A 22,498-nucleotide genomic window follows, 5' to 3' on the forward strand; every position below is an offset into this window, starting at 1 on the left:
ATATATATATATATATATATATATATATATATATATATGCAAAAAAACCCTTTCTATGTGTTGGTACAAATCTGTATTTGACATTTCCCTAAATTGTCTATTTCTTATTCTAAACATTTAGCTGTTTATGGTCAACAAAAAGCATATGACATCAACTTTTTATATACTTTCTGTTGCACTATAACACATTACAAGTATTTGTTGAATAAAAATATAAATGCAAAGACGAAACAGAATTTCTGAGACTTGAGACAGGCACTTCCCAAAGGAACAGGAATTTTGAAAATCACATATTTTATTGCCAAATTCTTAGAGGACAACTTCCCACTGATGGTTCACCTTAGTCATTTCCAGATCCTATTTAGAATGATGCAATGGCAGGACACTAACAATTCAAGGTGTTACTTCACATTTTGTACCCAAATTCAAGATTAAAAATATCTCAAAACATTAAAAAGTAAAACTTTGCTCAATATGTGTACTTTACCTGGAGATGCTTTTGGTTCACAGATTTCTTGGTTGATTATATTTTCTGTTTTTCAGAGAATGTGTGTGTATGTTTTAAACACAGACAAGGGTCCACATTAAAAGTGATCATGAGAAAATATTAAATGCTTTAAAAAATGCCTGAACCCAAAGTTTTCAAGAATAAACTGTGCATTATTCACTTCAGTCATGCATCTAGAATCAAATTAGGATGCTTCTAAGTCTAGACCAAAAGAACTCTTGCTGAAAGCCATTATAATGGCCACACAACCTTTGGATTTTACTTCAAACATACTAGTACGTAACTTCCCTGCTCACTTTCTCTCTACTAGGGCAAATCTGGGCTGAGGAATAAGTCTGAACAACATTTCACATATAATGGCATAGAATATCTTTTATAATTATACTAGAGGCCCGGTGTACAAAAATTTGTGCACTCGGGCGGGGGGGAAGGGGGTCCCTCAGCCCGGCCTGTGCCCTCTCGCAGTCTGGGACCCCTCGGGGGATGACCACCTGCTAGCTTAGGCCCGATCCCCGGGGAATGGGCCTAAGCTGGCAATCAGACATCCCTCTAGCAGCCCGGGAGCCCTCGGAGGATGTCCACTTGCCAGCGGAGAGCAGGCCTAAACTGCAGTCGGACATCCTTAGTGCTGCTGAGGAGGCGGGAGAGGCTCCCACCACCACCGCTGTACTGGTAGCCATCAGTCTGGCTTGTGGCTGAGCAGAGCTCCCCCTGCAGATGCTCCTGCATTGAGCGTCTGCCCCTTGGTGGTCAGTGTGTGTCATAGTGACCAGTGATTCCCAGTAGTTCTGTTGTTAGGGTCAGTTTGCATATCACCCTTTTTTTACATAGGATAGAGGCCTGGTGCATGGGTGGGGGCTGGCTGGTTTGCCATGAAGGGTGTCCCGGATCAGGGTGGGGGTCCCGCTTGGGTGCCTGGCTAGCCTGGTTGAGGGGCTGAGGGCCATTTTCAGGCTGGCCACCCCCCTAACCCCCCCACCCCCCTGAGATGGAAGCTACCAACCTCTCCTTTTTCTGTTTTTTTTTTTTTTTTTTTTATTCTGGGACTTATTTACCTTCTATAATTGAAACTTTGTAGCCTTGAGAGAAGCTCAGAGCTGGCCAGGGCAGGCGGGAGGGAAGCTTGGCTTCCTCCATCGCCAGGGGCAACCAAGCCTCCTGCTCGTTCTAGCTCCGTGGCCACGGCCAGCTGAAAGCAGGTATCTGGGGTTTATTTACCTTCTATAATTGAAACTTTGTTGCTTTGAGTGGAGCTCAGAGCCAGGGCAATGGCAAGTGGGAAGTTTGGCTTTCTCCATCATTGGGGCAACCAAGCCTCCTGCTCACTCCAGCTCCATGGCTGCCTGCCACCATCTTGGTTGGATTAATGTGCATATAGTCACTCTGATTGGCTGGTGGGCATGGCTTAAGGTGTAGCAAAGGTACTGTCACTTTGCATGTTTGTCTTTTATTAGTGTAGATGTTTATAGTTATAAGACCCATGATATTTTCCATTAATATACAAGGGATTGTATCATGGCAGTGAGCATATTAAGTTTGATCTGGACTCTATGTATAAAATCTCAATACCAATCGGAGCATTGTAGACAATCAGATTGTAAATCCAAAATAAATATGAAGGTACTTAACTATCTTTATGAGGAGGTGTCTGTACCTCATTTTGTTTTCCATCCACCTTCAGCAGATATATAAGCACAGGCAAAATAATTTAACAAAACAGGAAAGAATAATCATATTTACTCCAAAATAATCATTCTTTCTGTGTTACCATGCTATTTATTATATTAACTTGTTTGAACAGAAACACTGATTGTGACAATTAAATCATAGTAGACTTTTGACAAGGACAACAGGGCAATATACTTTAAGCTAAACTCATATTTCACTTTTACTTTTAGAATAAACAGCAATAAAATGGATCATTTCATTCATTCTCAAAAGAGGGCTGAAAATCTAGGATGAAGAGAGAGAGTGTGTGTGTTTTTATTTAGGACATTAAACTTTAGGCGCCTCCCTTTTAACTGGTACAGATTTGATCTTGATCACTAAAATTAAATATTAATTTTATATTCCTATTTACAAATTGGAAATGCATTGGTATCAGTAAAAGTTTAACAATGCACTTGATTTTTACCTGATCATACAGTTCATTCAAATTTCTTATATTATATTCTGTTTAACTTTTAGAGCACCTAGATAAGGGAAATATTGTAGTGCTTAAAAATAGCATGCTTTAATTTACTGTCTATTCATCAGATGAGGTGAATTAATTGTTTTCAGACAATGTCCTAATCAGATACAGCAGTGCAATTTAATGAAAAATTGTATTGGGTTGATTAGGTGGTAGAATTATGGATGGGGCATTCTATTTTCTACAGTATTTGTAATGAATAAACATTCAAAATTGTTTCCAGTGAAATCATCAGCTTTCATGAGCAAAATGTGGTAAGGCATAGAGGAAGCAAGCAGATTCACCAATATAATTTTTCTCTTAACACAATTTGGGAGGATGACAGGGCAATCACTTATGCTTATGAATCTGGACCACTTAACAAGATTGAAACACTGCTTCTTATCTCATATGTGAGAAAAAAGGTGGCCGTGTCTTTGAAGAAAAAAACCTTTCTTCTGACTGTTGGCTGCATTGCAGGATGTAGGATGTAATAGTTTCAGATATGGGAATTCAGAAGTTAGAAGTCTAAATAAAAATGCTATGGAAGGGGAAAATATCGGAAGTGATCAAAAGTTTAATAGTATGAGGTAAAGAAGTTTTGCAGAGACCCCAGAAATCGACCCAAGCCATCACACTCCATTAATATTTGACAAAGAGGCAAGAGCATACATTGGAGTCAGGACAGTTTCTTCAATAAATGGTGTTGGGAAAAATTGGGCAGGTACATGCAAAAAATGAAACTAGACCACAGACTTACACCATACACAAGAATAAACTCAAAATGGATAAAAGACTTAAATGTAAGTTATGAAACCAAGAAAAAATCCTAGAAGAAACCATAGGCAGCAAAATCTGAGACATCTCTCGTAGCTATGTTTACCGATACAGCTCCTAGGGCAAAGGAAACTGAGGAGAAAATAAACAATGGCACTACATTGAAATAAAAATCTTCTGCACTGTAAAAAAAAAACATCAACAAAGATTTGACAATGGCCCTAACCGGTTTGGCTCAGTGGATAGAGCGTCAGCCTGCAGACTCAAGGGTCCCAGGTTCGATTCCGGTCAAGGGCATGTACCTTGGTTGCGGGCACATACTCAGTAGGGGGTGTGCAGGAAGCAGCTGATCGATGTTTCTCTCTCATTGATGTTTCTAACTCTCTATCCCTTTCCCTTCCTCTCTGTAAAATATCAATAAAATATATAAAAAAAAAAAATTTGACAATGAAACATCTGAAAATATCCAAAATATATAAGAAACTGATACGACTTAACAAAAGGAGGACAAACAATCCAATTAAAAAATGAGCCAAGGAGCAAAATAGACACATCTCCAAAGGAGACATACAGAAAGCCAAGAGACATATGAAAAATTGCTCAAAGTCACTAATCATCAAAGAGATGCAAATTAAAATGACAATGAGGTATCACCTCACACCTGTCAGAATGGCTACCATCAACAAAACAAGAAATGGCAAGTGCTGGTGAGGATGTGGAGAAAAGGGAACCCTAGTACACTGTTGGTGGGAATGTAAACTGGTGCAGCCACTATGGAAAACCGTATGAAATTTCCTCAACAAATTAAAAATGGAACTGCCATTTGACCCAATGATCCCACTTATATCCTAAGAAACCTGAAATACAATCAGAAAGAAAGTGTGCATCCCCATGTTCATAGAAGCACAATATACAATAGCTAAGATCTGGAAAGAGCCCAAATGCCCATCAGTAGATGAGTGGGTAAAAAAGCTGTGGTACATTTACACCATGGAAGACTATGCAGCAGTAAAAAAGAAAAATCTTTTACCCTTTGAGACAGCATGAGGGGACCTGGAGAGTATTATGCTAAGTGAGATAAGCCAGTCAGAGAAAGAAAAGTGTCACATGAGCTCATTTATATGTGGAATCTAATGAACAAAATAAACTAATGCACTGAGTGGATCCAGAGACATAGAAGCATGGAACAGAGTGCAGAATCTCAGAGGGAAGGTGGGGCAGGGTGGGTGGGTTGGAAGAGATCAACCAAAGAACGTGTATGCATATATGCATAACCCATGACACAGATAATAGGGTGGTGAGGGCCTGGGGTGGGGCTTGGGGGGTGAGCTAGAAGAGGTCAATGGGGGACCCAGGGGGACATATGTAATACTTTCAACAATAAATATTTTTAAAAAATAAATAAATAAAATAACTTTGTTTGATTCAGGAACTACATAAATTAATATCAATAATGCATACTCTATTCAGAAGAACAATTAACTCAGTATATAGACTTTTGAAAAAGCCAATTTTTATTTTTATTAATTTGTCTTTATGAAATATATAAAAGTAGATAGAATACTCACAAATTCTGTTTACACATATTTAATTGAAAGTAACCTAGATATATAAATAGCTATATACATATTTAGAAATATTTACTTTTAACCAAAATTAAACAAATGATCCATAATATAAATAAGCTTAACATATAGTGATATCTATAATCATAACAAAATACTACTAAATTAAACATTGAATAATAATGATTTAATATATCAACTAAATATTAATTTTCTAAGAAATTTATTGTTAAACTTATTTAGAATTATGGGAAATGTAGGCTTTAGATCAAAATTAAAATTTAAAATATAAAAATATAAGGATGAAATAATGTAGTTTACATAAAATTACAATCATAAGAAGACTGGAGGAGAAAAGTGTATTCTTTTTTATTTTTTGGAATTACTTTAAGAAAAATCACTTTTGAAAATGAGAATTAAACATTAAAATATTTGTATTTCAAAACCACCACTCTCTATAATGAAAATATCCTGAAAGCACAAATGTACCTTTTATGGTCTCTAATTAATGGTTTTCTTCTATCCACTGATTGTGTAAGAGAGCAAAGTGTTGGAAAATTTTACTAGTTTTGTTTAGCAAGATACTTCAAACAGATAAATATATTCTCAGTTAAAGGGGAAGTTCTCAAAGATAGCTAAGCATGAAGTATTTATAGCTAAGCATCAAGGTGCTTCCTGCCTGCCAGCGGCCAGGTTCTCGTCCTGTCATTTCTCACTTTCTGGGCACATTGATTTTAAGTGGAATCCTCTAGCATGTCAAGGGAGGGAGAGAGAGTAGAAGTCATCATTGTTGACATGCATTACTCTTAAGGCTGTAAATTACTATACCATTTTGTAAATCCTCATACTATTTTCAGAGAGACAACTTGGCACTCCATATCAAAACCTAAACAAATGCATATGTACACATATGGTTTGTCTAGGTATCTTTCAACACCTATAAATATATTATTGTGGGAATTATTATAAATAAAAATAAGTATTTAGGTGTAATTATGTTAGATCTGAATAAATTATAATATTAAAATATTAGAAATAACTTTATGATGATTAAAATGCAGTATTGTATATTTACTTGATGGAATGTTGCACAACTATTAAAATCACATTTAAGAATGATATATGCCCGGCCAGTGTCACTCAGTGGTTGAGCGTCGACTCATGAACCAGGAGGTTATAGTTTGATTCCAGGTCAGGCACATACTTGGGCTGCAGGTTTTAATTCCAGTAGGGGATGTGCAGGAGGCAGCCAATCAATGATTGTCATAATTGATGTTTCTATCTCTCTCTCCCTCTTCCTTCTCTCTCTACAATCAACGAAGACATATTAAAAAATAATATTATATATAAAGATTATCAAAGCACAAATTCTATGAACTGCACCCATAATAGATACAAATGTTTCTACTTCAATGAAACCTTCGCTATATTCTTCATATAGAAGAACAAAGAAAACACATCTGCTCTATGAAGTTGTTCTGAACATTTCAGAAATAATGAGTTAGACTGCACATCAGGATGGTTTGATTGGAGGACTGAAGGTATTTCTTCCCAAGACTTACAAATAAACTTCTGTTAGCAGCATAAATATATTGATTCCTACATGTAACATCATCAGCCTCCCCCAATTCCACACTTTTTAAAAGATACTGTTTATCATCATAAGTTTCTGAATAGGTTGTATATTTTGGAGCTGCATATAGTATAAAGATGTCTTATACATATTTCACTATCATTGACTATATCTTAAGATATTCACAATTTCTTGAATATAAAAGACCATGATTTAGAAATTCAATGTCACAAAATCCAACACCCTTTCTTGAAAAAAACTCTCAGCAAGGTGGAAATAGAAGAATCATACCTAAATATAATAAAAGCCATATATGACAAACCCACAGCCAAAAATCATACTCAATGGGCAAAAACTAAAACCATTTCCCCTAAGAACAGGAACAAGACAGGAATGCCCATTCTCACCACTCCTGTTTGACATAGTACTGGAAGTACTAGCCATTGCGATCAGACAAGAAGAAATAAAAGGCATCCAAATTGGAAATGAAGAAGTAAAACTGTCCTTATTTGCAGATGACATGATACTGTACATAGAAAACCATAAAGACTTCGTCAAAAAATTATTAGACTTAATAAATGAATTCAGCAATGTAGCAGGATACAAAATTAATGCCAAGAAATCTATGGCATTGCTATACACCAATAGTGAACTTACAGAAAGAGCAACTAAAAAAGCAATCCTATTTACCATCACACCAAGAAAATTAAGATACCTAGGAATAAACTTGACTAAGGAGATAAAAGACCTATATGGAGAAAACTACAGGACACTGAAAAAAGAGATAGAGGAAGACATAAACAGTTGGAAGAACATACCATGTTCATGGATTGGTAGAATCAACATCATTAAAATGTCCATACTACCCAAAGCTATCCATAGATTCAACCCACTCCCCATTAAAATGCCAATGGCATATTTCACAGACCTAGAACAAACATTCCAAAAATTCATCTGGAATAAAAAAATAAATGACCCCAAATAGCTGCAGTGATCCTGAGAAAGAAGAACAAAGGTAGGTGGGATCTCAATACCAGATATCAAGCTGTATTACAAAGCCACTGTTCTCAAAACTGCCTGGTACTGGCACAAGAACAGACATATAGATCCATGGAATAGAATAGAGAACCCAGAAATCGACCCAAACCACTATGCTCAATTAATATTTGACAAAAGAAGCATGAACATACAATGGAATCAAGACAGTCTCTTTAATAAATGGTGTTGGGAAAATTGGACAGATACATGCAAAAAAGGAAAACTAGACCACTAACTTACACCATACACAAAAATAAACTCAAAATGGATAAAGGACTTAAATATAAGACAGGAAACAATAAAAATACTAGAGGAATCCACAGGCAGCAAAATCTCAGACATATACCGAGGCAATTTCTTCACCAATACATCTCCTAGGGCAATGGAAACTAAAGTGAAAATAAACAAATGGGACTACATCAAAATAAAAAGCTTTTGCACAGCAAAAGAAACCATCAACAAAACAACAAGAAAGCCCACTGCATGGGAGAACATATTTGCCAATGTTATCACCGATAAGGGTTTAATCTCCAACATTTACAGGGAACTCATACAACTTAACAAAAGGAAGATAAACAACCTAATCAAAAAATGGGCAACAGACCTAAATAGATACTTTTTGAAAGAAGACAGAAGGAAGGCCAAGAGACATATGAAAACATGCTCAAAGTCACTAATCATCTGAGAGATGCAAATCAAAACAACGATGCGGTACCATCTCACACCTGTCAGAATGGCTACCATCAACAAATCAACAAACAACTAGTGTGGCGAGGATGTGGAGAAAAAGGAACCCTCGTGCACTGCTGGTGGGAATGCAGACTGGTGCAGCCACTGTGGAGAACAGTATGGAGTTTCCTCAAAAAACTAAAAATGGAACTTCTATGTGACCCAGTGATCCCACTTCTAGGAATATATCCCAAGAAACTAGATACACCAATCAGAAAGGATATATGCACCCCTATGTTCATAGCAGCACAATTCACCATCGTTAAGATTTGGAAATAGCCTAAGTGTCCATTAGCAGATGAGTGGATTAGAAAACTGTGGTAAGAAAGAAGGAATTCTTACCATTTGCAATAACATGGATGGAACTGGAGAGCATTGTGCCAGTCAGAGGAAGATAAATATCACAAGATCTCACTCATTTATGGACTATAATAAACAACATAAACTGATGAACAAAAACAGATCCAGAGACAGAGAAACATGGATCAGACCATCAAACCTCAGAGGGAAGGTAGAGGAGGGTGAGGGTAAGGGGAGAGATCAACCAAAGGACTTGTATGCAGGCATATAAGCCTAACCAATGGACACAGACAACAGGGTGGTGAGGGCAAGAGTGGGGGATAGTGGGGGGCAGAAAGGGGGAATAAGGACACATATGTAATACCTTAATCAATAAAGAAATTTTTAAAAAATTCAATGTCACGGTCATTTGGAAGATTTGGAAAGTATGATTTATTTTGCAGGACAAATATCTGTGGTAGTTATATTAGCAAAACATCATTAGTTAGCAAAAGTGAACCAGGTAAAGCAATTTGCTAGTAAAGCTTCCTTCAGTTCAACAGTTCCTTAATCCCACCTGACTCATATAACCATTTAATAGTTAGATACTGAATCACCAAAATTTTTATTCTCATATCAATGTGTTCATTTATTTAGAACATAAATATCACATTAAACAGATAGTCTACAATCTGTTTTTCAAACTGAATGATATACTATGAAAATTAATATACATTTGTACTATGGAAATTACATATGTTCCTAATTATTTATTACAGCTTTCATCAAAATTAAGTTAAAACATTGTAGGGCATGGCTATTGGGTTAAGCCTCTGACTGACCTGTTGGCAAAGCTACAAAAAAGTCCCAGCTTAGAGGGCACAGTCCTCTTAGCATAATTAGGCTTGACCTTATGACACTCAATAGATCTTATCTGGGCAGCTAATGGGCTGAGGGAGATGCAGCAAGTGCTGCCAAAACAAGTAAAACTCACAAGAACATTGTAACTATGGTGACCATTACCTTGTTTATCTCTGGCTATAAAATAAAGGCTCAACTTGCCTCTGGATCGCTCTCTGTGGATCAGCCAGGCACAGAAGATCCACCTAGGTCCTAGACCAGCCGTGGGCAAACTACGGCCCGTGGGCCAGATCCGGCCCGTTTGAAATGAATAAAACAAACAAAAAAAAAAGACCGTACCCTTTTATGTAATGATGTTTACTTTGAATTTATATTAGTTCACACAAACACTCCATCCATGCTTTTGTTCCGGCCCTCCGGTCCAGTTTAAGAACCCATTGTGGCCCTCGAGTCAAAAAGTTTGCCCACCCCTGACCGAGACCCAGCTCATTCTCTCTGTCTGTCTTTTCTTCATCCTTCACCGCCCTCGTTCAGGCTTGCGGAACCCTTGGCTGAGCTGGCTCAGCACAAAACATGACACTTATTTTAATAGTGCAGACCTTAGATAAGTGTTTAATTTTAAGCTATCGGCACAGATTTTGAGAATTCAAGGCACTGAGCTGTGCAAAATATATATATATATATATATATATATATATATATATATATATATATATATATAACTATAAAATGATGAGAATATACATAAGACTTGAAGGTTCTAACATAAAAGTATCCAGTGTGTTTAGGGACCTTTTGCCACATTGATATTTACTCTATATTTTGTAGGTATGAAATTGATTCTTGATTAGTTTGTACAACTCTCATAGAAGATTCCAATTTACACACTATGCTTTATCTTTATAAATTGTCTCTTTAACTATGAGATTGTGATATTAATATATTTGAATTTAAAAGAAACTTGATTCCTCATGAACATTTGTAATTGACAATTAGATTTAAATTGACTCATTAATCTTGTCATATTTGAACTACTACTTGTTAATTCAGTGACTTTTTGTAATTAGATAAACTGTATCAACTATTAACATTCACTTGAAGTTTAGAGAAAAACAAAACAAAACATTCCCCCTCTTTAGTTAGGGAGTCCATAAAAATATAACTGCACTATATTTTCTTATGTGGGTATACCATACTTTATTCAACTATTCAACTTCTGATGGGCATTTAGGTTGCTTCAAGTAATTAAAACTCTTATAATCCTTTGACAGTATTACTTGTACAAAATAGGTAATATGCATTTGTTGAATAAACAAACCAAACCAAAAAAAACACAACACTCTAGATTTTCTATAGTCCTTGAAAGTAGAAGTTAGGTACTTTTCATTTATTAAATTCTAAATACCAAGGCCCTCAACTCATAGCACACGTTGTTTCCTGCTAAATTCTGTTGAATGTTGAAACTGTTTTGTGAGAAGGCACAGCTTGGATTATGGTTGTGAATTAGCATTCCTTTTCCTAACGCAGCCCGAGTTGGTATATGGCTGGATTCCCGGGCATTAACTGTAGGTTCAGAATGGCGACCAGAGTTGGGCCTTCATGAACATGATCTCAATGAAACCAAACCACAGAGGAAGCACTTACCTGGACGAGGAACATGGCTATGTGGTGAAATTCTCCACGGCCCCCTTGCTTAACAGGAACTGTCATAAAGAATTTGCTGCCATCTCTAGAAAACACGGGCTCCTCATTCTGAAATATAGAAGTGACATAACAATCTCACATGACATAGGAAATTCGTGCTGCCAACTATTGCTAAGGCATGCAGGGATTAGATCCGTTTTTATTTTAGAACTAGAGGCCCATTGCACGAAGATTCGTGCAATAGGCCTTCCTTCCCCTGGTTAATGGCACCGGTTTTCCTCCAGCACCCAGGACCCAGGCCTTTGGTCTGGCCACAGCGGAGAAGCCAAGCCTCTTCAGTCTTTGCTCGGGCTGGAGCCTTCAGTCTTCGCTTGGTGCCTGCATATGCAAATTAACCCGCCATCTTTGTTTGATTAATTTGCTTACTCATCCTGATTGGCTGGTGGGTGTAGCAGAGTGATGACCAATTTACATATTTCTCTTTTATTAGTGTAGATTTGTTTGGAAAATGGTCAAAAAGTGTATAATGATATATATCTTAAGTGAACTTAGTACATTGTGTGTATGTGTGTGTTTGAGTGATGTAAAGGATGGGGTGTTTCTTAAACACTGGATACATATGATTTACAGTTAAACTAAAGACAGTTTTTAAATTGGTTCAAAAAGAACTTTCATATCTTTTACATAAGATATGATTATGGTTAGCAATTTATTCTTTAAAAATATGAAAAATATAAGCATCTTCACCAGTTTATCAAAATAATTTGTTTTTAATTTAGAAATTTTTATAATATAATATTTAATATATTTTTCTGAAAACTTTCAGCAACTCTACATATTTGAAGGTACATTTATAGTGGTGTATACATAAATTTATTAAAAGTAAAAAATCAAAAAGCCACAAAATAGAAAGGAATCTGTTGAAAAACATTTCATTCATATCCCCCTCTACAAACCTACAGTTGATGATGTTTAAATTAAACTCTAGTGGCATGTTAAATTAAGAAAATTATTTTTTATAATTAAATTATGGAAACTACACATATAGATTGCTCTCTCTTGCTTCAGGGGAAACATTAAGAAAATGGATTTACCTGACTAAACATTGTGTTCTTTCTTATTGGATTACTGAAGGTGATTATACATATGGTGTAATGAAAGGCTTCGATATGATTGCCTCTCTAGGGCTTTAAATGGCTTACAGGCCCTTTATTGATGATCTGGCGCTCCACTCTTTCTGATCTCATCTTCAATTCTCCTCTTTCCTCTTTGTACACGTTTCTTCTGAATAGCACCTTTGTGCTATTTATCCCCTATCTGGCTCTTTCTCTTATCTTTCATACCACTGCTCTACTTCACCTTATCAGAGAGGGCTTTCCTGATGACCTTATGTAAAGGGTGATCAAGGAAGCCAGGCCATTGAACTCTATGTGAATCTCTTATGTGTGTGGGTGTTTAGGTGCATAGCAGGTAGTGTTCCTATAGAATGGAAGCTCCATGGTGCAGGAACCTGGTGTTCTCCATTGCTGTAGCTCCAGAACCTGGGACAGCAGCAGTCATAATTGTGCTTAATAATTATTTCCTGAATGAATAAGTAAATTAATAACTATTTTCATAATCTCAAGAGTCTCGTTCTATCTTTATTAGTAATAATATCCATTGATAAAAATATAAGAATAATATTTTACTTGTCTACTTCATGGACATTCATGAAAATATAAGATGATATACTATTATGTAAATATTTTAAAATCTGAAGTAACATACAATTCAAAGGTGGGAAAATTGCATTACTGGGTATATTATAAATACTTAAAAGGTACTTGACTCTAAATCACACCTTTCAATTATGAGAGAATTTATATTTCATTACTTTCTCCTCTGGTATATTTCTCTTCTTTTTTTTTCTTTTGTAAATCTTATTTTTTGCTTAAACTCAGGAAACAAAATCTATTTTCAAATTTTTCTTGTTAGATAGTATCTCCTAGTTAAGAAATCTCTTCTCAGAGATTCTAAACTTTTTATTCATCTTTTCATGGCTTGCAGTGCATTTTCTTAAATGCTTGACTTCTTTCACCAGGCAAGTAATAATTAAAGGGATTTTGCAATTTTGTCTTTTTTAGTTCTACTGTCTAGGACATAGTAGGTGTCCAAAGCATAACAGATAATGCATGTGTACACAGATAATGCATGTGTACAATGGACAAATATATACAATGTGTACAATATGATATTATAATATATATAAATGTGATATATATAACTCTATCACATTTAGACCAACCTATTAGCTCTTCCCTTACTCAACATTCTCCATTTGTGTTTTGCTACAAAAACAAATTGCATTTTTTATACTATGGGAATATCTGAGCATTCCCCCTTTTTATATTAGCCCTCCAAATCTGGTGCCTTAAAAATGAGTCAGTAAAGACAGGTGAGGACTCTAATCTTTAATGCATACTTGGGCTTAAGAACCTTCAGCATTAGATGATTTCTAGCTATGAACATAGCACTTTAAGCAGAACCCTCTCCTACAATCAAATAAAGAAAGTGGAGCCAACATCATTGTCAATCCTCATGACCTTAAGTAAGTCAGTGTTTATGACACACAGGGCAGTGAATTGGAGATACACTTTATCCCTGACCAAACAGTTTATATATTGGTTATCCCAACTATAAGTCTTTTGAAGCTAGGGCAAACATGCCCGCTCTCTGCTCTTCCTACTCCCCAGAAAGCAAGCATATAATGATTATGATGCTTCACCTCATAACGACTGCCATTTTCATCCTTTAAATTTCATCAAATTCTCAAATTTCCTTAAGTTTCTGGAGAAATAGTCAACTGTGACAAACTATCATTTGCATTTTCTTACTGAATAATTGATCACTGGTTTCTTTGCTGAAAAATAGTTTCTATTACACATTCATGAAATTGGTATTTAAAATGTAGATAACAAAATACCAAAAGAGCATATATTATGTTGTTGTATGTTAGACAATTATGAATGTCACTGGCAATAAAAATGATAGCAAAATAGGTTTAATACTCGGGACAATTCAGAATACACCAATATCCATATATTATTGTTTTCATTGTTTTTATTTTTAGTATTTAAATTAATTTTGGGAGCCCTAGCCGGTTTGGCTCAGTGGATAGAGCATCGGCCTGTGGACTCAAGGGTCCCAGGTTCGATTCCGATCAAGGGCATGTACCTTGGTTGCGGGCACATCCCCAGTGGGGGGTGCGCAGGAGGCAGCTGATTGATGTTTCTCTCTCATGGATGTTTCTAACTCGCTATCCCTCTCCCTTCCTCTCTGTAAAATATCAATAAAATATATATTAAAAAAATTAATCTTATGAGAGTCCATTATTGGCTATAAAAATCAAGGTTTTTGACCCAATTTCATTTTGCATGTTGCCTAAGAATAAGCAACTGATATTAATATAGATAATAGATATACGATATATACTTACACCTACATGTATATGATTCAACTAAGCAAAAGTTTAATCTATTTACACATTTTATTTATTTATTCAGCAAATATTTATTGAACTTTTCTTTTAACAAGACTTTATATTAGGCAATTGGTTTACAATGGAGAACAACAACAAAAAATGAATATCCTGCCTCTTCTTGTGAACTCAGTAAAAAAAATCACAGAAATAATTGTGTATTACTCAAAAATTACACTTGACTTTAAAATAAATTTTATTGGGGGAAGTGATTTTGTTAGGATGGTTAGAGGAGGTGTCTTCTTAAGTAGGTGATTTAAGGTAAGGTTTGTAAAATGAGCAACCTTTACATTAGAAAGTACTTGGGGGACTTCTCTTCAGAAGAAATGGTTCATATAAAGGCCTCATGAGTACGAGAGTTCATGTGTCTAGAATGAAGAACACAATTGAAAGCATGGTAGGGCACAAAGCTGAAAATACTTTCAATGTAATTCCTTGTAGACTCTTTAAGAATGTTGGTTTTTTTCTGTAGAATAAAAGGATAGACAAAAATTGTTTCAGTTGTGAGAGTGAAGCATGAGGGTGATTTGGGTAGTGATCAAATCTATATCTCAACAAGGTCATTGAGCCAGCCTGCAGTGTGAAGAACAGATTGGCAGGTGCGTTAGGGGTTGAGCGTGTACCAGTTAAGGAAAAACTGCAGTACCTGTGGTTTAATGCTGGACGGTGTTTGTAAACTGTAGAAAAATAACGTGAGATCTTTGAAAGTAAAATTAAAGGTGTGGTGATGAATATATGCAGGTAAGGTTGAGAAAGAATTTAAGAATAGATTTGATTTTAATAGCTGGATGGATAACTCTGTCTTTGATTCCTATGATAAGAAGGCATAAGACTGAATAGAAAAGAGATGTGTTCAGTTTGTACCTGTGGAGTGTGCAATTACTTTTATAGATTTAGGAGGAAATGCCAAGCATGAGTGTAGATGTTTCAGAAATCAGGCAAGCAAGTTGGTTGGGCCTATACATTTGGAGGTCTCAGTGTATGGGTGGTAATTGAACCCATAGATATGGATGAGAACTAGGAAGAGAATTTAAAATAAAAGATGACTGTAAAGAACAAAACAAATAAAACAAACCAACACTCCTCTTTGCAAAAAAGTAGTGATGGAGTTAATAGTAAAATGGGTTCAGACATATGTGGATGATCTCCTTGGGTTTGCTTCTGAAATGTCCAGTATGAGACCATGTCGTAGAGACATTTGGAACTTTTTCTATCGTGATCATTTAGATTCCAGATTCATTTGTGCCACAAACTAGAACTGTGGGCTAGGTTATATCTAACAGAGGAAGTGCTCATATGAATATCTCCATAGAACCAATTTTATTGGGCAATCTGAGCACTGTTAATGGTTTCTATTTTCTTTCTTTCATGTGCACGAAAGTTTACTTATATGAATGATCCCAAAAATGAATGATTGTTATTCTGAAACTTATATCCTGTAATAAACAGAAGCAATATTTTCATAAATATGCCATAAAAATGCTGTCATAAATATTTCCATGGAAAAGACTCAGTTAAACATGTAAAGTCTTAAAATTATATTTCTAAAATAACTTTGGAAAGGTATTGCATTACAAATGGGTGAACTGGATGTGCACAATGGACAAAATGTGGCATAAAGAAACCACCTATACTATACCTGCTTGGAGAGCCACGTATCTGATGTCATCTCGTATTTCTGAAACAAAATTATTAACTTTATGAAGCATCTAAAGAACAAAATGAGCATACATCAATTTAACAACCTTTACAGTGTTATTTCAGGCATTTTTTTTCTCTCTTTCACATGGTGAAATACCAGGAATTAAACTGAATAAATAATTATGAAATTGGGATTAAATGATCATTTAATTATAAAGTCTTTTCTTTAGAGAACTCCTTCAAATCCTCAGTAGTATACTACTAGGGTAATAGATCATTTTCCAGTTCTCTTCCCTTACCTCACTCAAGCTGTTTTGAACCACTAGACACTGTCTCTTTTCACCTCTAGGCATCATCCGGAAAGAAAATTATTAAGTCCTTCAAAAGAACTGGGCAAGTAGCCAGGAATAAAATTAAAAGGTAGACATTCTTTCAATATTCAATCACCTCTTTACCATATTCATACACATTTGTAATGACAAAAATGTTATGTTTTTTTAAAATAATCTTGCAAACGATAAAAACCAAAATCATATTTCAAAAAGAGAAATTAGATTAAATTAATCTCAAGATAACTATAGGTAAAAAAGTTCAGTATCACTGTTTACAGGTAGTAAATTATTAAATATATTGTAGTTTTCTGGAAAATATTCTATAAGAAAAGTATGAAGGAAAGAAAGATTCATTTATAAAATGTCAATTCAAAATTTTCTTCCTCTTGATTTCTCCTTATTTGAACCTCAGCAATAACCCGTCTTTACATTTAAAAAAACACACAGAATAAAACATCAATTTTCACTGCCTATTAATATCACTGTTTTATTAGAATCCATGAGATTCCAAAATTTCACATACAATTACTTATTTCATTTATAGTATAAAGTAAAATATTTTAATTCTATAAATGGAATTAAATACAGTAGGATATCAATAAGGTATCAAATCCATAATATGATAAGGTTCCCATGTCTATTTCTTTATTGAAGCATTTTAACATATATTTGTTATTACCTGTATAAATTATCATCCAATAGAAAAGATGATAAGCTGGCTCCAACTAGAGTACATGCATTCCAATGATTTTTATTATTTTTAGCTAATTTTACAATTTATTTTATATTTTTAAATTTTAAACATATACAAAATTAAAGACCAGGGCATAATAATCTCCCATAGACCCTTAACCCAGCTTCAAAAGTTATCAAAAATACACCATCTTTTTATTTCATCAACCTCCCATACTTTATCATTAAATTATCTTAAAATAAGTCTCAAATATCATATCATTTTACCTGTAAATTCATCATTCATTTCTAATACATATCTTTAAATAGCAACAAGTTAATATTTAATAAGTTAATAAGTAAGTTAATATTTATTAACTTACCAAAATTAATAAATATTCAATAATATAGTCTAATATCCAGTCAATGCTCAATTTTCCTTGATCTCAAGAAATGTCTTCTTTTTTTACATTAAATTATTTATTTATTTTTATTTTATTTTTTAAATTAATTAATTTTTTAATCTTTATGGTTGAAAGTATTATATAGCTTCTCCTTTTTCCCCTATTAACCACTTCCAGCCAACTTCTGTCTCCCCACACTGAGGACCTCACAACCCCATTGTCTGTGTCCATGGTTTATGAATATAAGCATACAAGTTCATTGGTTGATCTCTTCCCACCCACCCTCCCCTGCCTTCCCTCTGAGATTCAACAGTATTTTCATGCTTCTATATCTCTGGGTCTATTTTTCATCATCAGTTTATTTGGTTCATTAGATTCCACATATGAGTGAGATCATGTGATACTTATCTTTCTCTGACTGGCTTATTATGCTCAGCATAATACTCTATAGGCCATCTATACTGTTGTAAATGGTAAGAGTTCTTTCTTTTTTATTGCCACATAGTATTCCATTGTGTAAATGTAGCATAGTTTTTTAATCCACTCAGTTGCTGATGGGCACTTAAGCTGTTTCCAATTCTTAGCTATTGTAAATTGTGCTGCTATGGATATAGGGGTGCATATACACACCGAGAGGAGACTCCATATATGAATGGGACAATGACATTCAAGACCCTACAGCATCAGGAGAACTCAAATATCTTATGTAGGTGGCCTCTGTAGAACACCCAGACCAGGAGACCTGAGAGCATGCACCACTGGGTCCCACAAAACATCTACTACATAAGACCAACCCCAAAAATCTGGGTGGCATAGCAGTTTGATCTAATACATAGAAACTATTACAAAGGAACAGAAAAAATGGGGAGATAAAGAAACAATCCCCAAAGATTGGGTGGAGGGGGGAGGAATCACCAGAAAAGAAACTAAAGGAAATGGAGGCAAGTAATTTGTCAGAGAAACAATTCAGAATAATGGTTATAAGTATGTTCAAATTTCTGTATCAGAAATACAGACAACTCAATGAGAATTATAAGGAGCTCAATGAGAAATTCACCAACATGAGTAAGAATCAAGTGGAAATGAAGAATAATACAGCTGTAATAAAGAACACAATGGAAGGTTTTAACAGTATACTAGAAGAAGTTGAACACTGAATCAGAGAGTTAGAAAACAAGGTAGAAAAACACACAAGCAGAGATGCCACTGGAAAAAAATTAAAAAGCAGGAGGAGAGTCTAAGGGAGCTTTGGGACATCATGAAAGGAAACAACATCCGCATAATAGGGGATCCAGAAGGAGAGGAAGCTGAGCAAGGTATAGAAAACTTGTTTGAAGAAATAATGACAGAAAACTTCCCTGACTTTGGTAAGAAAAAAATCAAACAAGTCCAAAATGCACAGAGAGTCCCAATCAAGATGAACCCAAAAAGACGACACCAAGACACATCATAATTAAACTGGCAAAAATAAAAGACAAAGAAAGAATCTTAAAGGCTGCAAAAGAGAGATAGAAAGTTACCTACAAGGGATCTCCCATTAGACTATCAACTGATTTCTCAACAGAAGCACATCAGGCCAGAAGGGAATGAAATGAATTATACAAAATGATGAAAATCAAGGGACTGAATCTAAGAATACTTTATCCAGCAAGTCTATCATTCAAAATTGAAGGGGAAATCAGGAGCTTCACAGACAAAAAAGGGCTAAGGGAGTTTATTACCACCAAACCAGCAATTCAAGAAATGCTAAAGTGATTGTTCTGTTTTTCATTTTTAAATTACAGTTGACATATAATGCAGTTTCTTTCTTTGATTCTTTTCTCTATGGTATATCTTGTACTTGCACAGAGAAGCAATGAACTAAAGACTTAAGAGGTCCTTTACATAGACAGCTAGAATTCTTCTCTATATAGCTCCAAATTCTGTTACTTATCTGCCAAATTTCAGCCACAATAGCCTCATACTCTGATTCTTCCTGTCTACTTGAAGCAGGGATACCACTGTGCCTTTCTTGGGTACCATCTCCATTACACTGTGGTCTTTATTTTCTAATCCTCCTGATGTCCAACACCTGAAAATAGATTTTTAATATTTTTGTACAGTTTTATATTTGTTTACATGTCCAACACCTGAAAATAGATTTTTAATATTTTTGTACAGTTTTATATTTGTTTACATCAGAGATGCTAGCCTGATAACATTTACTCCATCTTGTCCAAAGACAGAAATTCAAAAATTCTGTCATTATATAATTGGAAATCCTTTACCAAGTACAAGTATATAACAATTTAAATGGATTACAGTATTTCCTCCACTAAAACCCTTAAAATTACACATACAAAATTTACTACACTTAATAAAAACTGATTACAGAAATCTAAATACAACCTGATTTCAAAACACAGTAGTTCCAAACTATTTTTTTTTTACTATCTTTACTTAACTTAAGGAAAGAGATACTGTATGTTATTTTAGAAAAAGAATCTAAACTATAAATAATTGAATTTTGAAATATGTTTAAAGAAAACATAAAAGAAACATTCTATATTCTCAAATTAATCAAAGTCAAAATATTAAAAGACTTCCCAAATTTGAGAATGACATTATCATGGCTTTGGCTACCCTTTATACTACATAATAATCCTTAAAAAAAAAAACTTTATTGTTGAAAGTATTACATATGCCCCTCCCCCCACCCCCCATTGACTTCTTTTAACCTACTCCGCCCCCTGCCCCAGGCCTTCACCACCCTATTGTCTGTGTCCATGGGTTATGCATATATGATACAAGTTCTTTGGTTGACCTATTCCTAGCCCCCTACCCCCATCTTCCTTGGTACATCTTCACAATGGAATACTATGCAGCTGTAAAAAAGTAAAATAAAAATAAACTACATCATTTTAAGCATACAAGAAAAGTAAATTATACTCACTCTACTACAAGCACCAGTTGTGGTCTCACAGACTGTGAGGATGGAAATGTTCTGAGGTCGGTTTAACCATCTGACCACTGTCTTGGTATTGCTTACCCATTTAACCATTGTGATATAATATTCTCTAGTTGGAAACAAAATTAAAATTTACATTTAGAGCCAGAGAACTTCTATAGTACCAATAATATAAATTGTTATATGTAAGAATAAATTAAACACTATAGATATAAGAATATAACATCATAAGATTTCTATTTATGTATATAAACACATCACTTTTTCAAATATTAACGTATATAAATACAAATACATGCCTATGTATGTATATGTATGTATATATCTACATGTGTGCAAACACATGTGAATATACTAATATATACATGCATCTAAAATATACAGAAAATTTGAGAAAATTAAAAGTGAACGTTTTCCCAGAAAGGAAATCCTTGAAAAGATAAAAATAATCAAAATACTAGACATTTGTAAATAATTTTATCCTCTACTTATAAGTAATAATCTATGTGCAAACTAAGTATACTTTTTCTAAGCTACATTCTATTTTATATTTTTAAATATAATCAATAATAAATTTAAAAGCAAAGCTTATTCTTGACAATTATTATTTATGCATGGCCTCCACGTTATTTCACTCTATGCAGAACTATGAATGGTTTGTTTTAGTGTTTGTCAGCTATGGGCAAAGGGCCAGTCTCAGTCTTATTCATAGTATTGTCTACAATATTTTTTCACTCGTATTTATTTAAAACTGAAGGAAAATAGGGGGTTATTGAATATTTGCTACACTGAGTATACTAATTTGGGAGGCCCATGATGTCCTCAGGCTAGTTGTAGATTGGGAGTTTATATTTTTTCTTTATATTTCTTTCACTGTAGATTCTGTTTGGAAATTTACATAGTATATTACACAATTCCCAAGCCAAACAGAAAATAATGCAATTACCAAAATTGATCTATTAATAACAACAACAAAAAAAGCAACAACTTTCCAACCAATGTGCCCAGTTTCAGAATAGATGAGATACTTTAGCAATGGCTTGAAAAGTGCCATCTGTGAGTATGATCCTCAAATTAACCACCTGGTTTTAATGTGAGTTGGGGGAAAAAATCACCTGTGGGAGAAAAGCCTTGTGAGACAAATCACCTGTCCTTATACACATCTGGGTTAGACATTCAGCTACATGAATCTTACACTTCCAACATTACTGAGTACCTACTGCTTCCTCTAGCAAACCTGCTAGCCCATCAAAGTGAAGATGTCAGTAGTAGGGCAAGCATAACTTATCATACAGTGAAGCCTGCAATATTTTCTTCAACAATCTCTTCAAGACATTCGGCAGCTTTCACAACCCAGCTGAGTCCTACTTGAAAATTGCCTAGGAACTCAGTCCAATCGTTGTGGCAAGTTCCCCAAACAGAGCTAACAAGACCAGGCAATCTCAAATCAAATATGCAATGGTTTAGGATTCATCTTTGCCCAAATCAGTGTGTGTTGCAGTTCTTCAAAGAATTATGTCCTGTTCATTTTTACTTTGTTTTGTTTAAAGTGATTTATTTTGCATGTTATTATACATGGCAGTGTAAATACTAAAAAAGGGAAAACATAAGTATTAAACTTTACAAGATTTATCTAGAAGATTTAACATGGAGAAAATGATGGTGGTTACAATAATCAATCAGGAAAGGAAATACTGAATTCTGACAATGTATATGTATGATTAATTAGCATACATGTTCTTTGAATTAAAGAAAAAATAATATAATGATTGTAAACAATTTACCAAAGACCACACAATCAAGGTCACATTTATGAAAAACATATAAATAAAACTGCTTTA

The 22,498-nt window shown here is 34.6% G+C and overlaps 1 protein-coding gene across 2 annotated transcripts in view; it reads right to left on the reverse strand.

Moving 5' to 3' along the window:
• Positions 1 to 22,498, reverse strand: part of DPP10 (dipeptidyl peptidase like 10) — a 478,664-nt gene that overhangs the window by 57,465 nt on the left and 398,701 nt on the right. For both annotated transcript variants that reach the window (XM_006101524.1, XM_023765017.1), the window contains 3 exons: positions 20,643 to 20,766; positions 16,301 to 16,339; positions 11,145 to 11,252 (listed from right to left, as the gene is read on the reverse strand). In XM_006101524.1, the coding sequence (XP_006101586.1) occupies positions 11,145 to 11,252; positions 16,301 to 16,339; positions 20,643 to 20,766 (271 nt within the window). The remainder of the gene's footprint in view (positions 1 to 11,144; positions 11,253 to 16,300; positions 16,340 to 20,642; positions 20,767 to 22,498) is intronic.

This window comes from Myotis lucifugus, unplaced genomic scaffold (assembly GCF_000147115.1).
Source record: "Myotis lucifugus unplaced genomic scaffold, Myoluc2.0 scaffold_370, whole genome shotgun sequence".
Classification (NCBI taxonomy): domain Eukaryota; kingdom Metazoa; phylum Chordata; class Mammalia; order Chiroptera; family Vespertilionidae; genus Myotis; species Myotis lucifugus.